This window comes from Gymnoscopelus microlampas, assembly GCF_963454915.1.
Source record: "Gymnoscopelus microlampas genome assembly, chromosome: 16".
Lineage (NCBI taxonomy): Eukaryota > Metazoa > Chordata > Actinopteri > Myctophiformes > Myctophidae > Gymnoscopelus > Gymnoscopelus microlampas.
The window spans coordinates 3144555-3169672 of record NC_139953.1 but is presented as its reverse complement, the minus strand read 5'-3'; the positions used below and the strand labels follow the sequence as shown (position 1 = coordinate 3169672).

At 43.5% G+C, this 25118-nt stretch overlaps 1 protein-coding gene across 2 annotated transcripts in view; it reads left to right on the top strand.

Annotated features, from left to right (window-relative positions):
- The window catches only part of LOC311063456 (protein NLRC3-like), a 621663-nt gene that overhangs the window by 593829 nt on the left and 2716 nt on the right, over nt 1-25118 (top strand). Inside the window, exons 8-13 of one of the 2 annotated variants that reach the window (XM_084082928.1) lie at nt 10643-10756; nt 11860-11973; nt 16785-16894; nt 17133-18918; nt 21493-21666; nt 22817-22963. In XM_084082928.1, the coding sequence (XP_083939054.1) occupies nt 10643-10756; nt 11860-11973; nt 16785-16894; nt 17133-18918; nt 21493-21666; nt 22817-22963 (2445 nt within the window). The remainder of the gene's footprint in view (nt 1-10642; nt 10757-11859; nt 11974-16784; nt 16895-17132; nt 18919-21492; nt 21667-22816; nt 22964-25118) is intronic. The other variant, XM_084082931.1, reaches the window with a different exon arrangement.

Genomic DNA, 25118 nt, shown 5'->3' with positions numbered 1-25118 from the left:
TTTTACTTAAGTAAAAGTATCAATACTGCAAAAAATACTCTGTTACAAGCAAAAGTCCATCATTCCAAATTTACTTGAGTAAAAGTACAAAAGTATTGGTTTCAAAATGTACTGAAGTATATACTCATTATGAAGAATGTCCCATTTCACAAGTTGTCATATGTCTAAAATGTATTCAAAATCTTTAGAAAATAGCCAATCTACAAGCTCACAATGTGTCGTGATGCGACACATTGTGAGCTTGTAGATCTGCTATTTTCAGATGGCGGAAATGTATTACTAAAGTTTTCATAATAATTGTAGTGCAATATAGTATGTATAATATACATACTCTATTGCAGTGTTTATCAACCCTGGCAAACGTCCCAATTTTGGTCCGCGGTTACTGCTGAGGTGTGCCGCGCCGTTTGAAGAAGGTGTGAACCCAGCCCCTCGAGAACAATAGCGGCGATCGTCCGTCAATCGATACGGCCATCATCCGTTTCACACACAGCCATGGCCGAGTCCATTCAGTGTAGCGATCACCCAAAGGAATGCAAATATGTTGTCCTAGTACTGTATAAAAAGGGCACAGGGTAGGCCTACATGCTTTGGTACTCAGTATTACTAAGTAGAGATGGTCCGATCAATCGGCCATGGATTGGATAGGCCCGATATCAATGAAAATAATTTGATCGGTCATTCCGATAAAAAGGTCAATTCACCGATCCGATCATGACTTATATATGTCAAGAGTTTGATATCACTCCGGATCCGAAGGTGGCGGTGAAACGCTGGCTGAATAACAGCCGCCTTAAAAGAAGGAAGTGTCTTATTTTTAACTCTATGAGAAGTGTTTGTTATGATCTCGCTGCGCTGCTCTGCACACACGCAGGTTTGAAAATGTCCGCGGTGTGGAACTTCTTTACAGTGTGTGAGACCGATGCTACACATGCTATGAAAAAAAAACGCTGAAATCTGTCGCGCACAGAAAAAAACATTCACTCAGTCTGTGTGAGTGCAGCCAGGGTTGCCTGCAGCCTGCAGCCTGTGTGTGTGTGTGTGTGTGTGTGTGTGTGTGTGTGTGTGTGTGTGTGTCTGTGTGCGTGTGCACGCTCTTTGTGCACGCACGCTCGTTGTGCCTCGTTTAAAAAAAAAAGAATCCAGCAAACGGCCCGAATAAAGTAGTCCATTGAAGTAGATAGGGACAACACTTATTGTCGAGGTAAGCACAACATTTTAGATCCATTTGAGAGAGTTTAAAACTATCAATTCCAGCAGAGTTTGATGCTAGCAGTTAGCGCATATCAATGACATATCGATGGCCAAAACGCAAAACCTCCTAAGTGCAAATTTCATGATTTTCAGATTTCACTGTGGATGAGGACTATAGGCTATGCTGCACATGCTCAGTCTGTCTGCAAGATAGTCCCGCCCCTCATTTTGTCAGAAAAGTCATTTGACTAAAACCTCCTATCTTGTTCAGTGCCAAAATGTTGAAGCGCAAAACCTCTTATCTGCACCAGAACTAGTTGAGCAGCAGACAGAGCTGAAACTTTAGAATTCTGTGTTATATAGACCATCTAAATGTCTTTCAGTTTGTACTAATCAATTATTTTCAAAATAAAAAAGTGTCTTCCACCCTTACTATTTAAGTATTTGTTAGTAACTGTCAAGTTAATTGCATTGCCTTGTTGATTGCTAATGATTAGTGTCAGGTGGTGAAACTTTTATAACACCAAGAGTGTGAGTTGATCAAAAATGTGATTGGTAATACTTGTTACAGTACTGTAGAATGTCTTGATCTCAAAATTAGCATAAAAAAAACATTATTTATTAATTTGTAAGCCTAACTGTTTCTAGGTAAAAACCTCCTATGTGCATCTATGTAGATAGGAGGTCATTTTTAGGTATAGATAGGAGGTTTTGGCGTTGAACATTTTGAACTTATGGTTAGAGGTTGTCATTGCTGCTTTGCTGTGAACATCCATGTTGTGATTTTTTATTAAATGCAGATCAAAATCACACGTGAACACCGTGGCAGCCAACAACCCTATGAGAATATTGTGTTGTGTCGGTTGGGGGGTATGAGGGTATGGGGGTGGGATGGGGTTTGGAGTTATGGGGTGTGGGAGGTGTGGGGTGGCGGTTGGGGTGTTATGGGGTGGGAGGTGCATGAGGGCTTGGGTGGGTGGAGTTTGGGGGTTGTGGTGTGTTGGTTGGGGGCATGGGGACCGAGGGTTCTGGGAGTGGGGGTAATGGATTGGATGGGATTTGGGGGTACGAGGGTATGGGGTGGGATGGGGTTTTGAGTTATGGGGGTTGAGAGGTGTGGGATGGCAGTTGGGGGGTATGGGGTTTGTGGGAGTGGGGGAGTATTGCAGGTGGTGGAATTGGGGGTAGAAGGTATGGGGGGGGATTTTGTTGAGGGGGGCATAGGCAAGTTAGGCCAGATCATATAGGATAGGGTCTTTGCGATGTTTGGAGTTATGGGGTGTGGGAGGTGTGGGGTGGCGGTTGGGGGGTTATGGGGTGGGGGGTGCATGAGGGCTTGGGTGGGTGGAGTTTGGGGGTTGTGGTGTGTTGGTTGGGGGAATGGGGACCGGGGGTTCTGGGAGTGGGGGTAATGGATTGGATGGGATTTGGGGGTACGAGGGTATGGGGTGGGATGGGGTTTTGAGTTATGGGGGTTGAGAGGTGTGGGATGGCAGTTGGGGGCTATGGGGTTTGTGGGAGTGGGGAAGTATTGCAGGTGGTGGAGTTGGGGGGTAGAAGGTATGGGGGGGATTTTGTTGAGGGGGGCATAGGCAAGTTAGGCCAGATCATATAGGATAGGGTCTTTGCGATGCGAGAGTGTGGTCTAGCCAACACCAACTCGGGACTCCTGAAGTGGAATGGGGTTTTGAGTTATGGAGGTGGAGATGTGTGGGCTGGCAGTTGGGGGGGTGGGGTTTGTGGGAGTGGGGGAGTATTGCAGGTGGTGGAGTTGGGGGTAGAGGGTACGGGGGGGGATTATGTTGAGGGGGGCATGAGTCAGTTAGGCCGGATCATATAGAATAGGGTCTTTGCGATGCGAGTGTGGTCTAGCCAACACCAACTTGGGACTCCTGAAAAGCTGCCCTCCACACTCTCCTATCTAGCATCAGGGTTTTGAGCTCTACAGTGTTGTTGGCTAAGCTGTTACGCCGAAGTGCATCTACGTAGGTGGTGCACTTCCTGTCTTTCCTGGCTTTGCCCTGGGTTGGCTCCCATAGTGTCAGTTTGCTTGCCATTAGTTACAGTATGGGTGCCTGACGCAGTGCCCTGCCTCATCCTTCTCTCTCTGACTTTGTCTGTGACACATGGTAGGTTCCCGTAGAGGACCACATTTCTGATTTGGCCCGTCCATGTGACTCCTAGTGCCATTCATAGCATTCTTGTGTAGACTCCATCCAAGGCCCTTTCCTGTTGTGCTGTGATGGTCCATGTCTCAGCCCCATACAGCAGTACTGACTCAACTGTAACTATATGAACAGCCGCCTCTTGAGGTCTTCTCCCATGTCTGATTTCCACACTCTCCTCATCCCATGCAAGGCATTCCAGTCAAGTGCCCCCCAGACCTTCAGGTCCTGCTCCATTGAAGCAGTCCAGGCCCAGGTTATTTGAAGGACTGCCTCAAGTCCTGGACTGAGGCACTGCCTGGACTGCCTCAAGTAGCGTGTCTCCATCATCTGAACCATCTTCTCAGGAACTCCGTAGGCCCGGAGAATGTTCATCAGTTTCCCCCGGTGGATGGTGCCAAAAGCCTTTTGGAAGTCATGAAGGTGATCACCACTGAAAGATTCATCTCCTACTCCTTCCAGTATCCTCCTCAGCACCAGTATCTGACCGTCTGCTGTTCGCTCTGGGCGGAAGCCGTTCTGCGAGTTTCTCAATACAGGGTCTAAGATGGGTCTAAGACGGTTGAGGATCATCCTGTTAGCCGCCTTGGCGACTTGTGAGCTCAGGTTAATGCCTTGGAGGTGTCCGTCTTGGTGAGGTCGCCTGACTTTGGTACTGGATCGATGATCATTTTGCTCCACAGCTTCGGCAGCTCACTAGACGTGTGTGCTTGATGAAATCCAACACCACCTCGTCTATGGGCACATACATCAGAACCTCTGCTGTCACTCCATCCTCCTCTTGCCTCACTTGATAGTAGCCTTGGCCCTTTGGTACTCATCCATGGTAAATGATCCATGATCTGGTATGGGAAGGTCATGGAAGACAAGAGCATCGGATCATCCTCTTCTTCTGCTGGTACCATGTTTCAACTCCTTCCTCTGCGCTTTCTCCCCAGATCTTGGAAGATTGAGAAGAGCTTCTGCCAGAAATTCATTGATGAGCTTCCAGCTCTTGCCATGCTTCTGTTTAACATGCACCTTTTTAATGTCCCTGATCTTTTGGGTCAGCTCCTGTTTTTCGAGTTGCATACACTTGGTATAGCTACTCCTTCCTCCGCTTATATTCCTCCCTCAGACCCTCTCCTTTTTGGTCAGCGACAAAGCCCCTGTGTGCTGCTCTTATCTCCTCCCTGGCTTTGGTGATTCTAGGGTCAAGGCATCCGTCTTTCCTCCTTGCTTATAGGCTCTTTAAGACATTCAATGATCTTACATACTATTCCACTATCCACACTGGACACAAGGTTGGTGATCCAGTTGTATGAGTTAGGGGAGTTGGAGGGCATGAGGGTTTGGGGGGTGTGGTGTGCTGGTTGGGGGGAATGGGGGTTGTGGGAGTGGGGGGGTATTTCAGGTGGTGGAGTTGGAGGTAGAGGGTATAGGGGGGATTATGTCGAGGGGTGCCTGGGCCAGTTGTTTTCTAGTCCACCTAATTGTATTCCTGTTGTCCTTTTTGTACATTTTATTTGTAAGCACTTTCATTTTAGATTCTTGTTGTGAGCATTGCCCTGCAAACTTTGTTTTGTTTTTGAATACAATAAAAAAGCATTCAATGCAACTCAGTGGTGTGTTCTACCGTGTCACGCTGTATACAGTGCAGATTTTTTTGGAAGAAGGCGTATACAGTCTACTAAGCATTCCATCCATTGAAAACGCACTAACGTATACCCACAACCACGCGCATTTCGTGCAGGGAATGATTATCGTATACCTCAACAAAAAAAAAACTAGACCACACCACTGATGCAACTGTTTTCAGCTGTAAATGTATGTATTTGCAGCTAGTACTATTTGTCATTATGTAGTTAAGCAATCACTTTACATTGAATGCAAAAGCTCCTATCTGCAGAATTATCCAGGAAAAGTGGGGAAAAACCTCCTATCTGCATTTGCAATATGAAATCAGTGTAATTAACATATAATAATGTAATATAGTCCAGACATCCAGAAACGGTGTATTATGTGATGGGTTTCATAAAAAAATAGCATTGTGCAAAAAAAATACAACAATTTGTAGTTTTCTTTTTCATTTTCCCAACAATTAACATTTTTCAGATAGGAGGTTTTGCGTTTTGGCCATCGATATGGTACTTTTTTCCCTTGAATATTCATGAAAGGCAGAGTGACATGGTTTGTTTTTTGCCTTGAAAACAATGAAAGGTATACAATGTTGCTATACTCAGTGTGCCAAAATGGTATGGCTTTCATTCAGACAGTACATATTTGTAGGCCAAATATTTATATATTTGTAATGGTCAAGGTTTCTTTATACCTGCCCAATAATCTATCGATCGATTGATCGATATATATATATATATATATATATATATATACATGTATATGTATACATGTATGTATATATGTATATATATATATATATATATATATATATATATATATATATATATATATATATATATATATATATATATATATATATATATATATATATATATATATGTGTGCCCTGGGATCTCTTGGCTAAGCCAGCTGTGCCGTGGCACAAAAAAGGTTGATAAACACTGCTCTATTGCACTACAATTATTATGAAAACTTTAATAAGGGTAATACTAATAATAATATTATTATTATTATTATTATTGTTATTATTATTATTATTATTATTATTATTCATGCAAAAAGAAAAAAAAGTCATGAAAGGTGCTATACAAATACAGTTTATTATATTATAATAAACTGTATTTGTATAGCACCTTTCATGACATGAAATGCAGCTCAAAGTGCTTTACAGAGCAAGAATACATTACAGTAACTAATTTAACAATAAAGCAAAAATCACACCCTGTGTGAAGGAAGCGGTGCCTTTGGGGCGGGGCTTAACTAATTTCAGTTCGACCAAATTTGTACTTGGTAGCATGCTGCAAACTGGAATAATGGCTGTTTAAAGCCCAGCCAATGGGCAGACAGAGGGGGCGGGGCTTAAGTAATTACAGTTCGTCCCTATTGGTGATCTAAGTCCACATACCAACTTTGGACTTGGTGGCATGCTGCAAACTGGACTTACGGCTGTTTAAAGCCCAGCCAATAGGAAGACAGAGGGGGCGGGGCTTAATTCATTTCAGTTCGTGCCTATTGGTGGTTTTAGTCCATGTACAAAATTTGTACTCCGTAGCATGCTGCGAACTGCAGTTATAGCTGTTTAAATGCCGTGCTGAAACGGACGGACATAACATACAGACGGACATACGGACGTCAAGTGTGTGTGTGTGTGTGTGTGTGTGTGTGTGTGTGTGTGTGTTGAAGTGGCGCACGGACGGACGGACAGACAGAGTCAAATGTAGAGCGGCTGGCACCGCTAAAAAATAAAAGCAAAAGCATAACAACATTAAAATAAGAACATTAAAATAATAGCACAAGGCAGTGAATCAGGCAATACAGTGAGGACATGGACAACAACACAGAGATTTAAAAATCAACCAAAAAGTCAGATAACGCAAGAGTGAAAAAGTACAGTAGGTGTCTTAGGTGTAATGGTGCTTTAAAGCTATGCACAGAGGCTACCTGTCTTAGGTGTATGGGAGTTAGTTACTAGTTACTTTGTAGATTTTGATTATTATCATAAAACATGCATTAATCACTTAGTATAATATTTGCCTCTGAGATGTAGTGGAGTAAATGTACTGAAAATTGGAAATACTGAACATAAGCCTACCGGTATGTACACCTGCATTATTATGATCTTGGTATATTGCCGTATCTTATATGTACAGTAATGTTGTGTGTGTGTTTATGTATTCATTATGTTCAGATAACAAATAGATTTTTAACCTATTATTCTCTCTAAGGTTGCCTCAATGTGACCTCAAAGGTCAAAGTTCACGTTTAGATAGAAGTGAAATATGTGAGTTGGTAGAGACCATGGCCCTAATTCATCAACGTGGTGCAGACCAAATAATGGGCGTACGGCGAGATCACCGCAACTTTCGGCATTAATCAATACATCCTGACGTTGCCTTCAGCCTACGGCAGTGCGGCACGCTCAGATCTCACGTCTGGTCGAGAGCAGTTGTAGACGTTGGCTGCGCCCGTTTGTTCTATTGTAGACCTGCGGAGCAGCATTGTCTCACCGCCTGACTGGCATCTGGACACATATATCCACTCCTAAATGTACATCTAACACACTAATAAATAATCCCTGTGAAACTAATGTAAACAAATTGCTTTAAACAGTCATTCAGATAAGATTGCAGATCTGGCTGCATTGAAAATAGCAGATCTACAAGTTCACAAGCGTCGCATCGCGACGCGTTGTGAGCTTGCAGATCTGCTATTTTCAAAATATACGAGCGCTTTTGCGAGCATTTTTGGGAGTCAGAACTCTGACCTCAGTGCGCGCACGTTTTTGCGGGTTCTGGGCGGATTCGGTCACTTTTTGGGGTGCTTTTTGTGACTTTATTTCGGTTTTAGGGTTAGGGTAGGGTTAGGTTAGGGTTATGTTGTTGAATTCTTATTTTTGCCTGATTTTACCGATTTATTATCAATAGATAACCCTAACCCTTTGCATTACTGTGAGTAAAAATATACCAACAACACGCAACATAACATTTCAATATTATTTTAATGATGATAATGCTTTAAATGAGAGGCGGAGAGACGGAGCACGTCCATGTGATCGGACGGCCCGGGCCCTCCAGGGTCGCGGGCCCGTAGGCGGCCGCCTCCCCGGCCTACTCGGACGCTCCGCCACTGAGTGAGGTCTACAAACTTACAGTAGCTTGTCCTATGGTATGGAGTTATGTAGGCTACAACCTGGCTGGGTTACGGATATTAACGTGGCGGCACGGGATCACTGCAGCCCGCCCGGGTGTCATGGGGAATACATGACTGCTTTATTTTAGTGTAACTCGAACGTGCACTGCTCGGTATGGGTTAAAGGTATTGTAGGCAACATTAAGCCTAAATTAAAAAAATATTTACATATATTATATATATAATATATTTTGCATTTTTTCCCCTCTATCAGCCACTATATAATGATGCTGGGGTGTTTTCCTGCATTGAAACACAGTCCTTTTTATGAAATCCGTATTTTCCCTATTGTTTATGTTTGTCCGGGACGTAAGTGACTCTATGGAAGTCTATGGAAGCATCACCCCCTGGTGGCCGGGGAAACGAACTGCACAAACATAAACAATACAGGGAAAATACGGTTTTCAGAAAAAGGACTGTGTTTCAATGCAAGAAAACACCCCAGCATCATTATATAGTGGCTGATAGAGGGGAAAAAAATGCAAAATATATATATATATATATAAAAAATGTAGGCTTAATGTTGCCTACAATACCTTTAAATAAATGTATATACAAACGTATTCCATTCATGGCGATGTGATAGGTATCATAATATGTCATTCATGTAGGCTACTTTGTGAGAAAGTGTGTGTGTGTGTGTGTGTGTGTGTGTGTGTGTGTGTGTGTGTGTGTGTGTGTGGCGAGGCAAGCGGGGGAAACTCTTTCTTATTGGCTTATAATGATTTGCTTGATCATATTCTGGGTCTTCATGTCGTAAAATCGGGGCATTTCGAGAATATTTAAGGGCGTGTTATTTAAATGACGCTCGTTTTCAGACATCAGATTTATCAAAGCTCCGACCAAATGTACGCTAGGATTGGCTGTATAGGATCACTTCATAAATGTGAATTTGGTGTGGCCGAATTTATGGACAAATATAAGCAGTTTGTTACGCTCCATCGATAAATGTGGGCCCATATGTTGACTATTTTACCAAGGACAACACACACACACCCTACAGCATCAGTGATTCTTAGCTTGTCTCGGACATGCACAGACGTAGAGTAGAGTAGCCCTAAACCTTACTCAAGTAAAAGTATTCTTACTTTAAAATGATGATGACTTGAGTAGAAGTAAAAGTATCTAGTGAAAATACTACTCAAGTACTGACTTCCTTTATTCAAACCTGATTTATTGTGTAATATAAACACCCCTCTACACCAAATCAACTTGCCGAAAATAGCCGATCTACAAGCTCACTACGTGTCATGGCGTGAGCTTGTAAATCTGTTACTTTTGCTGAATGTTCACCCAGATGTTGTTAAATAATCAGAATTAAATAGAAGTATTCCATACGGTCGCCTCGGAAAACAAGGAAGTGTTGATCAAATAGAATACATGTTTGGTTACTGCATCGTCTATTTCTCACTTCAAATGTTTTCAAAAACATTATAGAGAGCAATGTTTAGCTGTAAATTAGATTGTGTGTTTGTGTACATGGCTGTCATGTTGGATACAACATAACATTCAAGCAGTGCAGCAGGTGCTCTGAGTCTTTGATTAGACAGAGGTCATCAGTCATTATTCAGAAATAACACACCGCTGATTCCAGTGATTGACCAAATCAGAATCAATCATTTAACCAAGCCGTGTAATAAAGCCCTTAGTCTCGCGTAGCCAGATCCAACTGAAAATGAAAAACAGCGACCTCTGCTGTTTGTAATGTCTGTTGGGTCTGGCCGGAGGCAAACGGAACACCAGTGCGCAGGGAAACCGGGGGTTTGTGTCTGCCTTCAGCGCATCACTTCCGGTTGGTGCGACTATGTTTTCATTCCCACTAACAATATTTCTACACGGAACACTAACACCACTTCTCCCAGAGAACATGGATGGTTTTGGTTATAAGCCCACTTGTTTCTATAATGAAAGAGTAAGTTAAAATGTGAATGTCTGTCCGTGGTTTTGTCTGCTCCGAGGACGCTATTGTTAAATTAGTTTCGGCTAGTTTCGAGGGGGGAAGGGTGGACGGACACGTGAATCCCGCCCACTACATTTGATTGGGTAAAGCGCGGCCTGCTTCCTGATCTGAAGGCACACCCACTTGAAACCAATGCGCACGGGTTGTCAACACGGCTACCGACAGATTCCAACGCAGAGCAGAATCTGTTCTTGAGAGATTATAAAGCCCTAGAATGGTTGTGATATTACATACATTTCATGTATTCCAAACACACAGCCATAGATGGGTCTTATCCCCACCCGGGTAGCAGACTGATCTCGGCGGTGTTTATACTTGAAGCGCTGCATGTGTACTCACCCAATAATTAATTCCTGCAACTTGGAGTCAGATATTGTCTTCTAATTTCATATCTATTTGAAAGTTTGGTAAAAAACGTGTGTTTAATGATGTGTTATTGTCAGCCTTACAGTAATGCATCAACACACAGTCAGTGGGGAACTATGATAATTTAATCCACTTTTTTTTATTCCAGAAGTGTTTACTACAGACCAGAGTCTCCAACACCCAGCTGTGTGTCTATGCAGAGTGACTGGTCTAAAGGACTTTTTCCTGACTTCAGTAATGAACCTGGACCTCCAGACACAAAGTAAGATCACTGATCTCTGTGAACTTGGAAAGACACAAAGAATGTCTTGTATCTGCTCACAGATGTAGACAGTGGTAGAGTATCTCACTGTCAGCTGTAGTGATCTTTGATTCATTGATTCTTAGGTTTTCTTGAACATAGAGTAGCCCTAAGCTGTACTCAAGTAAAACTATTGTTACTTTGAAATGACGATGACTTGAGTAGAAGTAAAAGTATCTAGTGAAAATACTACTCAAGTACTGACTTCCTTTTTTCCAACCTGATTTATTGTGTAATATAAACTCCCCCCTCTGCACCAAATCAACTTGCCGAGAATAGCCAATGTACAAGCTCACAACGTGTCATGGCATGAGCTTGTAGATCTGTTACTTTTGCTGAATGTTCAACCAGATGTTGTTAAATAATCAGAATTAAATAGAAGTATTCCATACGGTCGCTTCGGAAAACAAGGAAGTGTTGATAAAATAGAATACATGTTGGGTTACTGCATCGTCTATTTCTCACTTTTCAATGTTTTCAAAACATTATTGAGAATAATGTTTAGCTGTAAATTACATTGTGTGTTTGTGTACATGGCTGTCATGTTGGATACAACATAACATTCAAGCAGTGCAGCAGGTGCTCTGAGTCTTTAATTAGACAGAGGTATGTTATTGAGCTCATCAGTCATTATTCAGAAATGACACACCGCTGATTTCAGCGATTGACCAATCAGAATCAAGCATTCAACCAAGCTGTGTAATAAAGTCCTAGAATGGCTGTGATATTACATACATTCCATAGATGGGTCCTATCCCCGCCCGGGTAGCAGAATGATCTTGGTGGTGTTTAAGCGCTGCGCTGCATGTGTACTCACCCAATAATTAATTCCTGCAATTTGGAGTCAGATATTGTCTTCTAGTTTCATATGCATTTGAAAGTTTTGGTAGAAAACATGTGTTTAATGATGTGTTATTGTCAGCCTTACAGTAATGCATCAATACACCTAGTCTATTATAAAAAGAAGAATAATGTTCTATCGTCAACCCTTCAGTAATGTATCAACACACATCATGGTCAGTGGGGAACTATGATAATTGAATACACTTTTTTTTTTATTCCAGAAGTGTTTACCACAGACCAGAGTCTCCAACACCCAGCTGTGTGTCTATGCAGAGTGACTGGTCTAAAGGACTTTTTCCTGACTTCAGTAATGAACCTGGACCTCCAGACACAAAGTAAGATCACTGATCTCTGTGAACTTCATCTGGAAAGACACAAATAATGTCTTGTATCTGCCACCGTGTTTACTGCATCGTCTATTTCTCGCTTCAAATGTTTTCAAAAACATTATTGAGAGCAATGTTTAGCTGTAAATTACATTGTGTGCTTGAATATAAATGAAGTAAATAATGTTCATCCTCTCTTTCTGTCAGGGTTGATCAGCACAGATTAGGGTCTCCTGTAGCCAGCTGTGTCTCCATGAAGAGTGACTGGTCCATGTTTAGACCTATTGACTCTGATTCATTGATAGATAACTAATGTCCTTTTAGCCTATTATTATCTCTAATGTTGCCTCAATGACACCTAAAGGTCATAGTTCAAGTTTATATAGAAGTGAAATATGTGAGGAGTTGGAAGCGACGATATGTTGACTATTTTACCAATGACAACATCCTTCAATATTTGACACATTCCACAAATCCACAGAATACATCCTCTGTGTTCTACCTAGAGGTGATTTAATACCAAATACAAGTTTGTTAACTCTGATGATTATGAGTCAGGCTCCACTAGATAGAACTGTGTCATAATGAACTGCATGTATTACCCATTAGTGTCACGTAAAAGTAGCACAAATGGCAGTTCTCTATCGTGGTCGAGACTGGCTCTCCACTACATATTATTCAATATGTACGGGAACTGACCCCCTGGGGCAGTGCTCGTGGATACTCTTTAAGACACATCACTCATGGTGGCCCTGCCCTGATCTGTGATCAGTGGGGTATTTAAGCCCCACCCAGGCAGTGCCACTTCGACTCTTTGATTTCCACGAGAGCAGACGCTTAGTGGACTCAGCTTAAGACATACAGTATACAGAACGGGTGTTTGGCGGCGTGGTCCACTTACTTTAGGTAGAGAGCAGGTCTTGTGAGGCTCCTCTCGGGAAGCTTTGCTGCCATATTTACACCAACACAAGTATATTCCATTTATTCCTGGCGCGCGGCGTGCACCCTGGTTCCGAGTCTGACCCAGTCAGAGGGCGGATCAGGGCGGCAGCTGTTCTGCTCGAGCGACCAAGTCTGTGAAGCCGTCTGTCGGCCGAACGCTTGGATCGCCGACATCGTCAGAGAAGAAAAAAAAAGAAAAGAAAAAGCCGCCGCGGCTGCAGCCTGGTTCCGAGCCTGACCCAGTCAGGGGGCGGACCAGGGCGGTTGTTGGGTTGGGCGCGGTACCGAGGTGGAACCCGAGTGAGGCTGACCCAGTCGGCGGACCTCCGGGCCATCTACTACCGGCTATCATTGCCGCCGCGGCCGAGAAAGCCATCGGCGGAGCCAAGTAATCTATTACAAACAAACAAAGTTTGCAGCGTGCAGCGTGTACCTACTTCCGCGTTGACGCAGGGCGTCAGCGTGGGGGGAGGGGCCTGGGCTCCCTAGAGAAGGGCTGCACTGTGCCCCACAGGTCACAAGAGGGCAGTGTGGCGCTAGGTCAGGAGTTATCTCCTGGCGGCCCACTGACAAACTGCTGCAAAGTCACTGTTGCAAATCACTGACTTTGGGAATAAATAATTAAGTGAAAAACAGATAAAGAGACACTTGGCTCTGCCCATACACTTATAGAGATTAAGTGTATTTAATATACAAATATATAGACGGACGAATATTTAGTATATGAGTATACAATATTCGAGTATTGGGTATAGTATAGTATATAGATATACAAATACATACGTCTACGAATTTATACCTTTTATATATACAATTTAGGTATAGATTGGCATACATAGCTAAATAATATAGCAAACATGGCCAGCCCAGCGCCCCACAACTGTCTGGGCTGTGGGATAAAAATGCCCGTGGAGGACGGCCTTGATAAATGTATGCTGTGCTGCCTTAGGGCAGCTGCATCCGGCACTCAGAGCGGCGAGGCCTCGCGTTCCCATGGGAACAGGCGCTCGCTCGGTGACGAAAGCGACATTAGCCCAGCTAACGCCAGCAGGCGAGGCTACAGGGCGGATGTCGAAGGTCAGTGGGAATCCCCGTTTACGTCACGGACGTCACGGGCTTCCCTCGCCAGCGTACGATCAGAACCCGACAGGGCAGATGACGTCAGCAGCCCCCACCTTCCCCACGAATCCTCTCGCTCGCTGTCTTTCCAGATGGAAAGCTGCAATCCACATCCTTGGGTGTTACGCACCATGCAAAAAGGATACGGATTACAAGTCAAGAGCTCACCCCCACTGTCCACTACGGTAGTGTTCTCCCGAGCGTCAGGCCAGGCGGCCATCACGCTGCGGGACGAGGTATCAGCTCTTTTGAGCAAGGGGGCTATCAGAGAACTATCTCCGGATCAGAACCGGCTCGGTTTCTACTCGGAATATTTCCTGGTGAAAAAGAAGAACCTTTATTGAGGAGCTGCAGCAACTGGCTTGCAGGCTCCCCAGGCTGTTTGAGGAACAGGCAGGGTATGGCTGCTCTCCGGTCGGTGAGGCGCCATCGGTGGCGGTCCTAGTCCAAGCTGTGGCAGGGGGACCGAGCTTGTCCGATGAAGCGGCCTATTGAGCCATCGGCCATGTTGGGCCAAGAGGCCAGTGCCCGGCTACAACGAGCTAAGGAGGCTCGTGGATGTGCACGGGAGGTGGTGGCAGGAATGCTCCGGCAGGTAAGTAATAGAGTACTTTCTCCACCACTGGTGTGGACAGTCATTATAGCCCGCTTACGGCGTATTACCGATTGGGTCGGTTTACGCGTCCGTGGCGGAGTCCCGTCAGTGGAAACACTTGGCGGGCGGTCTGGTGGTCTGTCGAGCACAACCTGGGCGGCCATTATAGTCCGCTATGCGGCTTATCACCGATTGGGTCGGTCTACGCGTCCGTGGCGGAGTTCTGTCTGTGGATCTGGTCTCAGCGACGCAAGACAGAACGTGCTGGGTCTGCCAGGGGTCCCCTGAATCAGTCATTGCACACTATACAGCGTATCGCCGACTGGGTCGGTTTACACGCGCTGTGGCGTAGTTTGCTGGAGAACCGGGTTCGGTGATTCCAGCGGAGCACATCCATACTGTCAGGGACGAGCGGAGCGCAACATATATGGTGGGTTGCCGCTTCTACTCCAGCCCAACAGACTAAACGTCCGAGGGCGGCAGAGCGGTGAGAGCCAAGCTCAGGCTATGGCTCCCCCTCTTTACCTACCGTACCTACCTAAGGCTAGGCTCTGGTGGAAACAACCCAGGAGGCGTACAGACAGGCAATCAAGCCAGTCCAACGACGGGAGTACGGGCACACTCGACACAGGGCCTTGCTACCTAGCATCGGCTCTGGCGAGGTGCCCCTTTGTCCGAGATCTGTACGGCGGCCTCTTGGGCGGCGCCCTCCACATTCACCAGGTTCTACTGCATGAACGTGGCAGCCAGCACCCCATCCACGGAGCGAGTGCTGGGCTCCAGGCAGTAGAGCAGGTCATACTCACCGTGCCTCCGAGACCCCGGCTCCCGCAGGACGGGCCCGGGCTCGGAGTGATGTCATGCATGGGAAGCTAGCCCTGCGCCTTACGGGCTAGCTAGGTGGCTAATCAGTTGATTGGCCTGACGCCAGCTGGGCCTAGGTAGCGGCTTGCGCCTAGGCCACGAGTATTACATACTTCGTTGGATGACAGGATTTTGGAGCACGCCTTGGGCTCTGATACTTCGGGCTTAAACTGCTTCGGGCTGCCGTGGGGGCAGCTGGGTCTGCTTATTTCCTCGCGGTGTGTCTTAGAGTGTTCCCGTACATATTGAATAATATGTAGTGGAGAGCCAGTCTCGACCACGATAGAGAACGGGGGGTTACATCCGATGTAACCCGGGTTCTCTGAGTGGAGAGACTGGCTCTCCACGCTTGAGCCGCTCCGAAATTCGTGTCAATCAAAGTTAATCGAAGTGGCACTGCCTGGGTGGGGCTTAAATACCCCACTGATCACAGATCAGGGCAGGGCCACCATGAGTGATGTGTCTTAAAGAGTATCCACGAGCACTGCCCCAGGGGGTCAGTTCCCGTACATATTGAATAATATGTAGTGGAGAGCCAGTCTCTCCACTCAGAAAACCCGGGTTACATCGGATGTAACCCCCCGATCTACAAGCTCACAATATCTTGCATCACAATTGCTTTTTGAGCTTGTAGATCTACTATTATCTTTTAAAATGTGAAATCTATAAATGACATGCCCAAATGGATTTTATGGCTCTCTCTAGATTATATAAATATTTAGCCAATAAGACCAAATCAATCATGATATTATAAAAGGATAATGATGTCGGACCCAATTAGTGCCCTAGGCAAGCTCTTTCTTACCCCACAATATATATATATATATATATATATATATATATATATATATATATATATATATATATATATATATATATATATATATATATATATATATATAAATATATATATATATATATATATATATATATAGACAATGAGCTACACCTCTGGAAAGAGAAGACATCTCTGAATAAATAAATAAAGTTACTAATGTGACCACAGTAACTACTTCTTCTCTACTATGTTCAAAACACAAAAGGTCAAGAATTTGGCACTTCTAATTCTAATAATAAGCAATGAAAAGAACAAACATGGGGACTTAAATGTCTGGAGATTATAGGATTGTGTTAAATTGTTAGAAAAGTGCACAATAACATCTTGAAGGGAGAATTATGAATGTATAATTCCATGACAGAGTGGACCCTATTAATGTATACTTATCAACACCAAACAGTACGGAAATATCCTTATTTCAGTCAAGAATATTGTCATAATAAATGTTGTTCATGTCCAAAGAGAGAGGAAGAGGAGTAATTGTGTTGTGACCGAGCAGTCCAGGTGTTCAGGAGAGACATTCACAACCACACCTGGACTGAAGACATCCAGTCAAACCAGCAATGGACAAAGTAAGACTGGACATAATTTACACTAATTAACTATTCATGTTAATGACTTTTAAATATTTAAATGTCAGAAAAGCATCTGTCAACTCTTGACTAAAATAATTCATACAATAGTATAAATCCTGGCTGTCTATTGTTTCCTAATGGAGGATTTAACATCATAATTTGAGAACACAGCTGTAAGAATGTAAAGTTATAAATGAAGATGAATGTTTACAATGTCTTCATTGTCTTCTCATAGCAGATGTCAGTGTGCAGGAGGATTTAAAGGATTATAAGATCAGTTTGAACAGTCTTGATTGTGTGACAGAACACATCACTGAAGAGACAGGAACCTCCCTCACTGACATCTACACAGAGCTCTACGTCACAGTGGGAGAGAGTGAAGGGGTTAATAACCAACATGAGGTGTGGCAGATAGAGAAACTTTCCAACAAGAACACCCTCCATGACAAACCAATCAACTGCTGTGACATCTTTAAACCCCTCCTCCTTGGCAGAGAGACACCCATCAGAAGAGTTCTGACCAAAGGCATCGCTGGCATTGGAAAAACATTCTCTGTGCGTAAGTTCACTCTGGACTGGGCAAAGGATTTGGAAAATCAAGATGTCATTCTCCTGGTTCCCTTCTCATTCCGGGAGCTGAACTTGGTCAGAGATAAGCAGTACAGTCTTCTCAACCTGATCCATGTTTTCCACCCAACGTTAAAGAAGGTCACAGCAGAGCAGCTCGCTGTCTGGAAAGTCGGCTTCATCTTTGATGGTCTAGATGAAAGCAGGTTTTCACTGAACTTCCACAACAATGACATCATTTCTGATGTCACAGTGACATCATCAGTGGACGTGCTGTTGACGAACCTCATCGAGGGGAATCTTCTCCCATTGGCTGTCATCTGGATAACGACCAGACCTGCAGCAGCCAATCAGATCCCTCCTGCATGTGTTGACATGGTGACAGAAGTACGAGGGTTCACAGACCCCCAGAAGGAGGAGTTCTTCATGAAGAGATTCAGTGATGAGAAGCTGGCCAGTAGAATCATCTCACACATGAAGACATCAAAGAGCATCCACATCATGTGTCACATCCCAGTCTTCTGTTGTATCACTGCTACCGTTCTGGAGGACATGTTGAAGACAGACGAGACAGGACAGCTGCCCAAGACCCTGACTCAGATGTACAGCCACTTCATGTTGGTCCAGACAAACAGGAAGAAACAGAAGTATGATGAACTGAATCAACAGCAGCTCATGGAGACTGACAAGGAAGTCCTTCTGAAGCTGGGCAGGCTGGCGTTTGAACATTTGCAGAAACGCAGCATCATGTTCTACCAAGAAGACGTGGAAGAGTGTGGTCTTGATGTGAAAGAAGCCTCGCTGTACTCAGGAGTGTGCACAGAGATCTTCAAGAGAGAGAGTGTGCTCTTCCAGAAAACAGTCTACAGCTTTGTTCATCTGAGCATCCAGGAGTTTCTGGCTGCAGTCTACCTGTACCACTGTTTCACACAGAAGAATATGGAGGTCCTGAAGACATTCCTTAAAGATGCTAATTACAACAGTGACAGTTCCCTCTCTGACTTCCTGAAGGCTGCTATGGAAAAAGCCCTGCAGAGTGAGAGTGGTCACCTGGACCTGTTTGTCCGCTTCCTTCATGGTCTCTCACTGGAGTCCAACCAGAATCTTTTAGGAAGCCTGCTGGTTCAGACAGAGAACAGTCCAGAGGAGATCCAGACAGCCATCAACAACCTGAAGGAGATGAAAGTTTCCGATGCCTCTGCTGACAGATGTATCAACATCTTCCACTGCCTGATGGAGATGAACGACCCCTCAGTAAGTCAGGGGATCGAACAGTACCTGGAGTCAGAGAGCAGATCAGAGAAGAAACTCTCTGAGACCCAGTGTTCAGCTCTGGCCACCATGCTGCAGATGTCAGAGAAGGTTCTGGAGGTGTTGGACCTGGACACATACAACACATCACTACCGGGGAAATACAGGCTGATACCAGCTGTGAGGAACTGCACAACAGCCAGGTTAGTAGTCATGTGAATATCAACATGTTAGAGCACGTTTCACTCATATACTACATGCATTCATTCATTTAAAATAATATAAAATAATAAACACATGCATGCACACTTACACGTACACGTACACACACGCACATATAGACAGAGAGAGAGAGAGAGACGGAGAGATATACTGTATAAACCAGTGGTTCTCAAACTTTATTTTGAATTATATAAATTAATATGTATTTGGCTGCGGACCTGAATACATTGTGTGCCAGGGACCCCCACACAAGATTTATTTTAAAAAAATATTCCTTTTTTTTTTTCTTTTTTAAGATTCTTTGACAATACTACAATCTACAAAACAAGATCTACAAGCTCACATCTGTCACATCGTGGCACTTTGTGAGCTTGTTGATGTAGATGCTAGGCCACGCCCACCCCCAGCCAATATCAGATCTACAAGCTCATAGAGCTATGATCTACGAGCTTGTAGATCTGCTGTTTTTGACGCCCAAAGATTTAAACCACGCCCCCAAGCCGATAGGCCACACCCACAGCTTGCAACCAACCACACTCCCCATGTGATAAGCCACGCCCACAGCTTCAAAACACCCCCCCCCCCCAAACCCCCCTTGCACACGGCTTTAAACCACAATCCAAGGGGATAGGCCACGCCCCCGGCTTGAAACCACGCCCCAAGCCAATAGGCCCCGCCCAAAGCTTCAGATCACACCCCAAAGCTGATAGGCCACGCCCCCATCTTCAAAACCCCCCTCCCAGGTGATAAGCCACGCCCACCCCCAGCCGATATCAGATCTACAAGCTCATAGAGCTATGATCTACGAGCTTTTAGATCTGCTTGTTTTGAGGCCCACTGCTGAAAACCATGCCCCAAAGTTGATAAGCCACGCCCAGAGCTTCAAACCACACCCCCAATTCGATAGTCCACGCCCCCGGCTTCAAACCACACCCACCTCACCGATAGCAAATGGCTTTAAACCACAATCCAGGGGGATAGGCCACGCCCACAAACAGACAGGCCACACCCACAGCTTCAAGCCACACACCCCAGGGTGATAGGCCATGCCCACCCCCAGCCGATATCAGATCTACAAGCTCATAGAGCTATGATATATGAGCTTGTTGATCTGCTGTTTTTGAGGGCCAAAGTGTTAAACCACGCCCCGTCTTAAAACCCCAATCCAAGGTGATAGTCCATGCCCCTGGCTTGAAACCATGCCCCCAAGCCAGTATGCCCCACCCACAGCTTCAGACAACACCCCTCAGGGTGATAGGCCACGCCCACCCACAGCCGATATCAGATCTACAAGCTCATAGAGCTATGATCTACGAGCTTGTAGATCTGCTATTTTTGAGGCCCACGGCTGTAAACCACGCCCCAAGCCGATAGGCCCCGCCCACAGCTTCAAACAACCCCTCCAAGGTGATAAGCCATGCCCACAGCTTCAAACCATGCCCCCATGGTGATAGGCCACGCCCACAGCTTCAAACCACGGAAAAAGCACACGGCTTTAAACCACAATCCAAGGTGATAGGCCACGTCCCCAGCCTTAAACCACGCCCCCAAGCCAACAGGCCACGCCCACAGCTCCAAACCACTCCCCCTCACTGATAGGCCACGACCTCGGCTTCATTTGAGTCCTTTTTTCGTACTTTTTCCACCACTGGCTGCATGCAGCTAGACACGCTGATCTAAATAGCTAGATCGACTATTTTCACAGTATTTATCTGTGGAACCGAGTCAAACTAAATGTAAATCCTTAACTTCTACAATTCCAAGTTCTTGTCAGGGTGGGGGGTCCCCAGTTCAAATATGATTATTTTTGGGGGTCCCCAGATCGAATATGATTATTTTGGCGGGTCCCCAGTTACAGAGACAACTTTCCATCTGTCTTCCACTTCTCTGTTCTCTGGTTCCCTGTTCTTACTGACATCCTGTTAATGTCTGGAGAACTACATAGAAGATCTCTGAGTTAACCCATTCAATCCGGGAACACATCTCTGTCATTTTCTTTGGCTATTCAAAAATAGCAGATCTGCTATTTATTTTTTTTATCGTGAAAATGTGTGCAAATCTTTGAAAATATACAGTATTTTTAAAGTGAACATTTGTAACTCAAATCTTTGCTTCTGGGGATTCTACAAATGTCTTCTAAATCCTAACAGTTTTTTTTTAAACGTTGCTATAATATCATTGGTTCTCAAACCTTTTTCATGTCAAAATTATTAAAATTATAATCAAAATTATATGTATTTGGCCGCGGACCACCATCTAAAAATACGTTGTTCCAGGGACGCCCCAAAACAAAGATTTGAGTTACACATTTTCGCTTTAAAACATATATATTCAAAGATTTGCAAAAAAAAAAAAATCAATTATAGAAGATTTTTCTAAAATAGCAGATCTACAATCTCATAGCGCGGCACTATTTTTGAATAGCCAATGTATAAAATAATGGTTTAAGTGGTTACACAGATGTGGTCCCGGTCTTAATGGGTTAACTTCCTTGACAGTGAACTTGGCTGATCTGTTTAGATCATTTCTGATTTTACATTAATCTGTCACTACAGACTTGTTGACTGTAACCTCGAGAAGAGACACATTGAAGTTGTGGCTTCAGCTCTCAGTTCTAATCCATCCCATCTAAGACACCTGGACTTAAGTTATAACCGGCTGGACCTGGAGGACCTGGCTTCGCTCTGTGATGCACTGAAGAATCCTCATTGTAGACTGGTGACTCTACGGTCTGATTAATTTATATTAATTGTTTCCATCATTTATTTATTTTGTGATTATACTATGAATATTGTGGTGATGCTTTATTTGTAGAGTGTGAATAAGGTTGATATCATAGTGACACACTTTGACTAGAATAATGATAAGGTACACTGACAATTGAAATACATTCACCCTTTCTTTCTTTCTTTCTTTCTTTTTTTTTCTTTCTGTGTTGTTACGCTGAATAGTCAAGTTGAACCCAAGTACAGACCCAAACACAGAGGCAGGAATAAGTCAAATATCAAAGAACTTTAATGCCCGTCATTTTAAAACATGGGGGTGGGCAGCTATGTAGGATATGGGTGTGGGGGGTATGTGGGAGTAGGGGGCTGGGGGTTTGTGGGTGGGTTTCAAAATGCTTTGAAAATAGAAGATAATTTAGCTAAAAATGGGAAGTAATGGGAGGTGTTGTGAGCTTAAAGATCGGCTATTGTATAACATAGATTTAAAGTGGTTAAACTGTTGACCCCCCTGGAACTCTCTCAAGGACCCCAGAGGTCCTCAGACCGCACTTTGAAAACACTGATCTAAAGATATGCTAAAAATATGATTGTAATTTAAATCCTATATTATACAATAGTAGAATTGAAGAAGAGAACATTATGTTGCGCTTTTGTGCAAACATATCAACCCTCGAATGTGCCTCTTGAGTGTTTGTAGATTATATTTTTACCTAAGAACAAATCAGAGCTAAGACAACATTGGTTTACTTTAAGTACATAACTTGAGTAAATGTAATTAGTTACTTTACACCACTGGTCTGTATTGTCTTTTGCTCCAGCATATGTCCTATCAGCTTCACTTGTCTTAAATTGTCCATCAATTGTCCTTTGTCCTGTTAGGTCTTCTGTTTACAATACTGTATATAAACTCTGTCCTCTCTGTTTGCTTGATCATCTGTTGTCAACCTGTTGCTGTCTGTTACCTGCATGTTGGAAGATTAAGTAAAGATTATTGTGTTTGTTACTCCTGTCTGCCTGCTCTTTCCAGCTCTTGTTTTTCTACTTTAAACCCCAGACAGTCCATCCAGACCAGGTCCTTTAATATGTGGCTGTATGCAGGTTTTATTTATAGACAGCAGACATTCAAACTTCTGGTGTTTTATTTTTCATTTAGACTGATGAACTGCTGGTTGTCAGATAGAAGCTGTGAAGTTCTGGCCTCAGCTATCAGCTCTAATCCTTCTCATTTGAGAGAATTAGACTTGACCTTCAGCGTCCTGCCTTTTGGACTGAAGAACTTCTCTGGATTGGAAACTCTCAAGTGAGTAGACTTGGACTGTGTTCATGTTGGTTAGTGCAGCGATTCCCTTGTTTCATGTTCCAATGACTGGTAGGAGGGGGGGGGGGGGGATTCTGAATCTATATTACAGTCATGCACCTGCTAAAGATGAATAATTATGTATATAATAATCTGTTGCATTAATTATAACCAGGCTGATGCCGTTAGTAACGATGCCCCTCCAGTTATGCAATACCCATCATACCTGTCTGTCTGTCTGTCTGTCTGTCTGTCTGTCTGTCTGTCTGTCTGTCTCTGTGTCCCTGTCCATATATGGAGTTGCGTGCAGTGGTGGAAAAAGTACTCAATTTTGTCTTTACTTAAGGAAAAGTATCAATACTGAAATATGGAAATACTCTGTTACAAGTAAAAGTCCGGTAATCAAAATTTACTTGAGTAAAAGTACAAAAGTATTGGTATCAAAATATATTTAAAGTACAAAAGTTAAAAGTACTGATTATACAGTATGTCCCAAGTTTTCAAATTAAAACAAAAAAATAGAAAATAGCAGATCTACAAGCTCACAATGCACCGCATTGTGAGCTTGTAGATCGTAGATCGGCTTTTTTCAAATTACCAAAATGTATATAGGGCTGAAGTGGGTAATGTTTGGTAATAATAATCAAAATCTACAAAGTAACTAGTAAGTTTTCAAATAATTGTAGTGGAGTAAAGTACAATATTTGGATCCGAGATGTAGTGGAGTAGAAGTAAAAGTATTGGAAATTGGAAATACTCAAGTAAAGTACAAATACCTCAACATTGTACTTAAAAGTACAGTACTTAAGTAAATGAGTTACTTTCCACCACTGGTTCTGTGTGAGGCATGCCCAAATATGGAATCCAGGCTAGTCTATTGACCTCATAGACCAGAATGTGGAGTGTCATCATAATTATGACACTCCATATAAGGGGATTTGTGGATTTATCTGTATTGTTTGACAACCTGACCTCCTTCTGACCAACTTCCCACTCCCACAAGTTGACCGGTCAGACGATTCTCGAGTTATGCAGGACACACACACACACACACACACACACACACACACACTCACGCGCACGCGCACGCACACGCACACGCACACGCACACACACACATTCCGCTCGTTTATAGATTGATTTAAATTTTAATCCAACCTACAACAATACATCTCTTGTGCTGAATGAAGTAATAAGTCAGATAGTGGATGACACTAAAGTCACAGAACTCTCACCTCCTGTCAATACCGATGGAAGCAGACAGACATTTCAATGACAGAGAGACACATCATATAAGTTACTGTATATTCAACACTGGCAACACATGTTTTGGAAATCAACCAATTATGTGTGTGTAGGTCAAATAAAACTAGATGTCAACTGTTTATTATTTAGTTTCAAATTAAATTAGAGAAGCAAAGCTAAAAATGAGATATAATTTGCATATTATTGACCCAACAGTTTTGGAAGTACATCTTATGTGAATGTGAAAACTGTAACAGAATAGTGTTACTGAAACCTTGTATCTCCATATTTCATTTATTTCTGTTTTCTTTCACAAATGAATGCTATTGCTCATTTGTCACTTAAGCCCTAATACAGTGGTTCTCAAACCTTTTCGTGCCAAGAACCCAAATGTATTTGGCCGGGGACCCACACCTGCAAATATGTTGTGCAGGGACCCCCAGAAGTAAAGATTTGTGTTAAAAATGTTCTCCTTTAAAAAAAGGATTAAAGATTTGCACACATTTTCAAGATGTTTCAAAGATAGCAGATCTACAAGCTCATAGCGCGGCACTTGGTGCCGTGCTATGAGCTTGTAAATCTGCATTTGTTGTAATAGCCAAAGTATAACATATGTATAAAGGGGTTAAAATGATTGGCTTTATAAACTAGTATCCTGGGGACCCCCTGGTATCCCCCCAAGGACCCCTGCGGGTCCCCGGACCCCACTTTGAGGACCAATGCCCTAATATATTCTTCACTTCATGACTGTCCTTTAAAAGCAGTGAAAATGCCTGATGTACAAGGCAAGCTCACAACGCGTTCCATCACCTATTTGCAAACTTAAAATAATAACTAAATTGGATCCATTGGAACACGGGTTATTCTTTCCATTTCCTGATGAGTCACGGTTTTGTGCTAAATCCATCATATT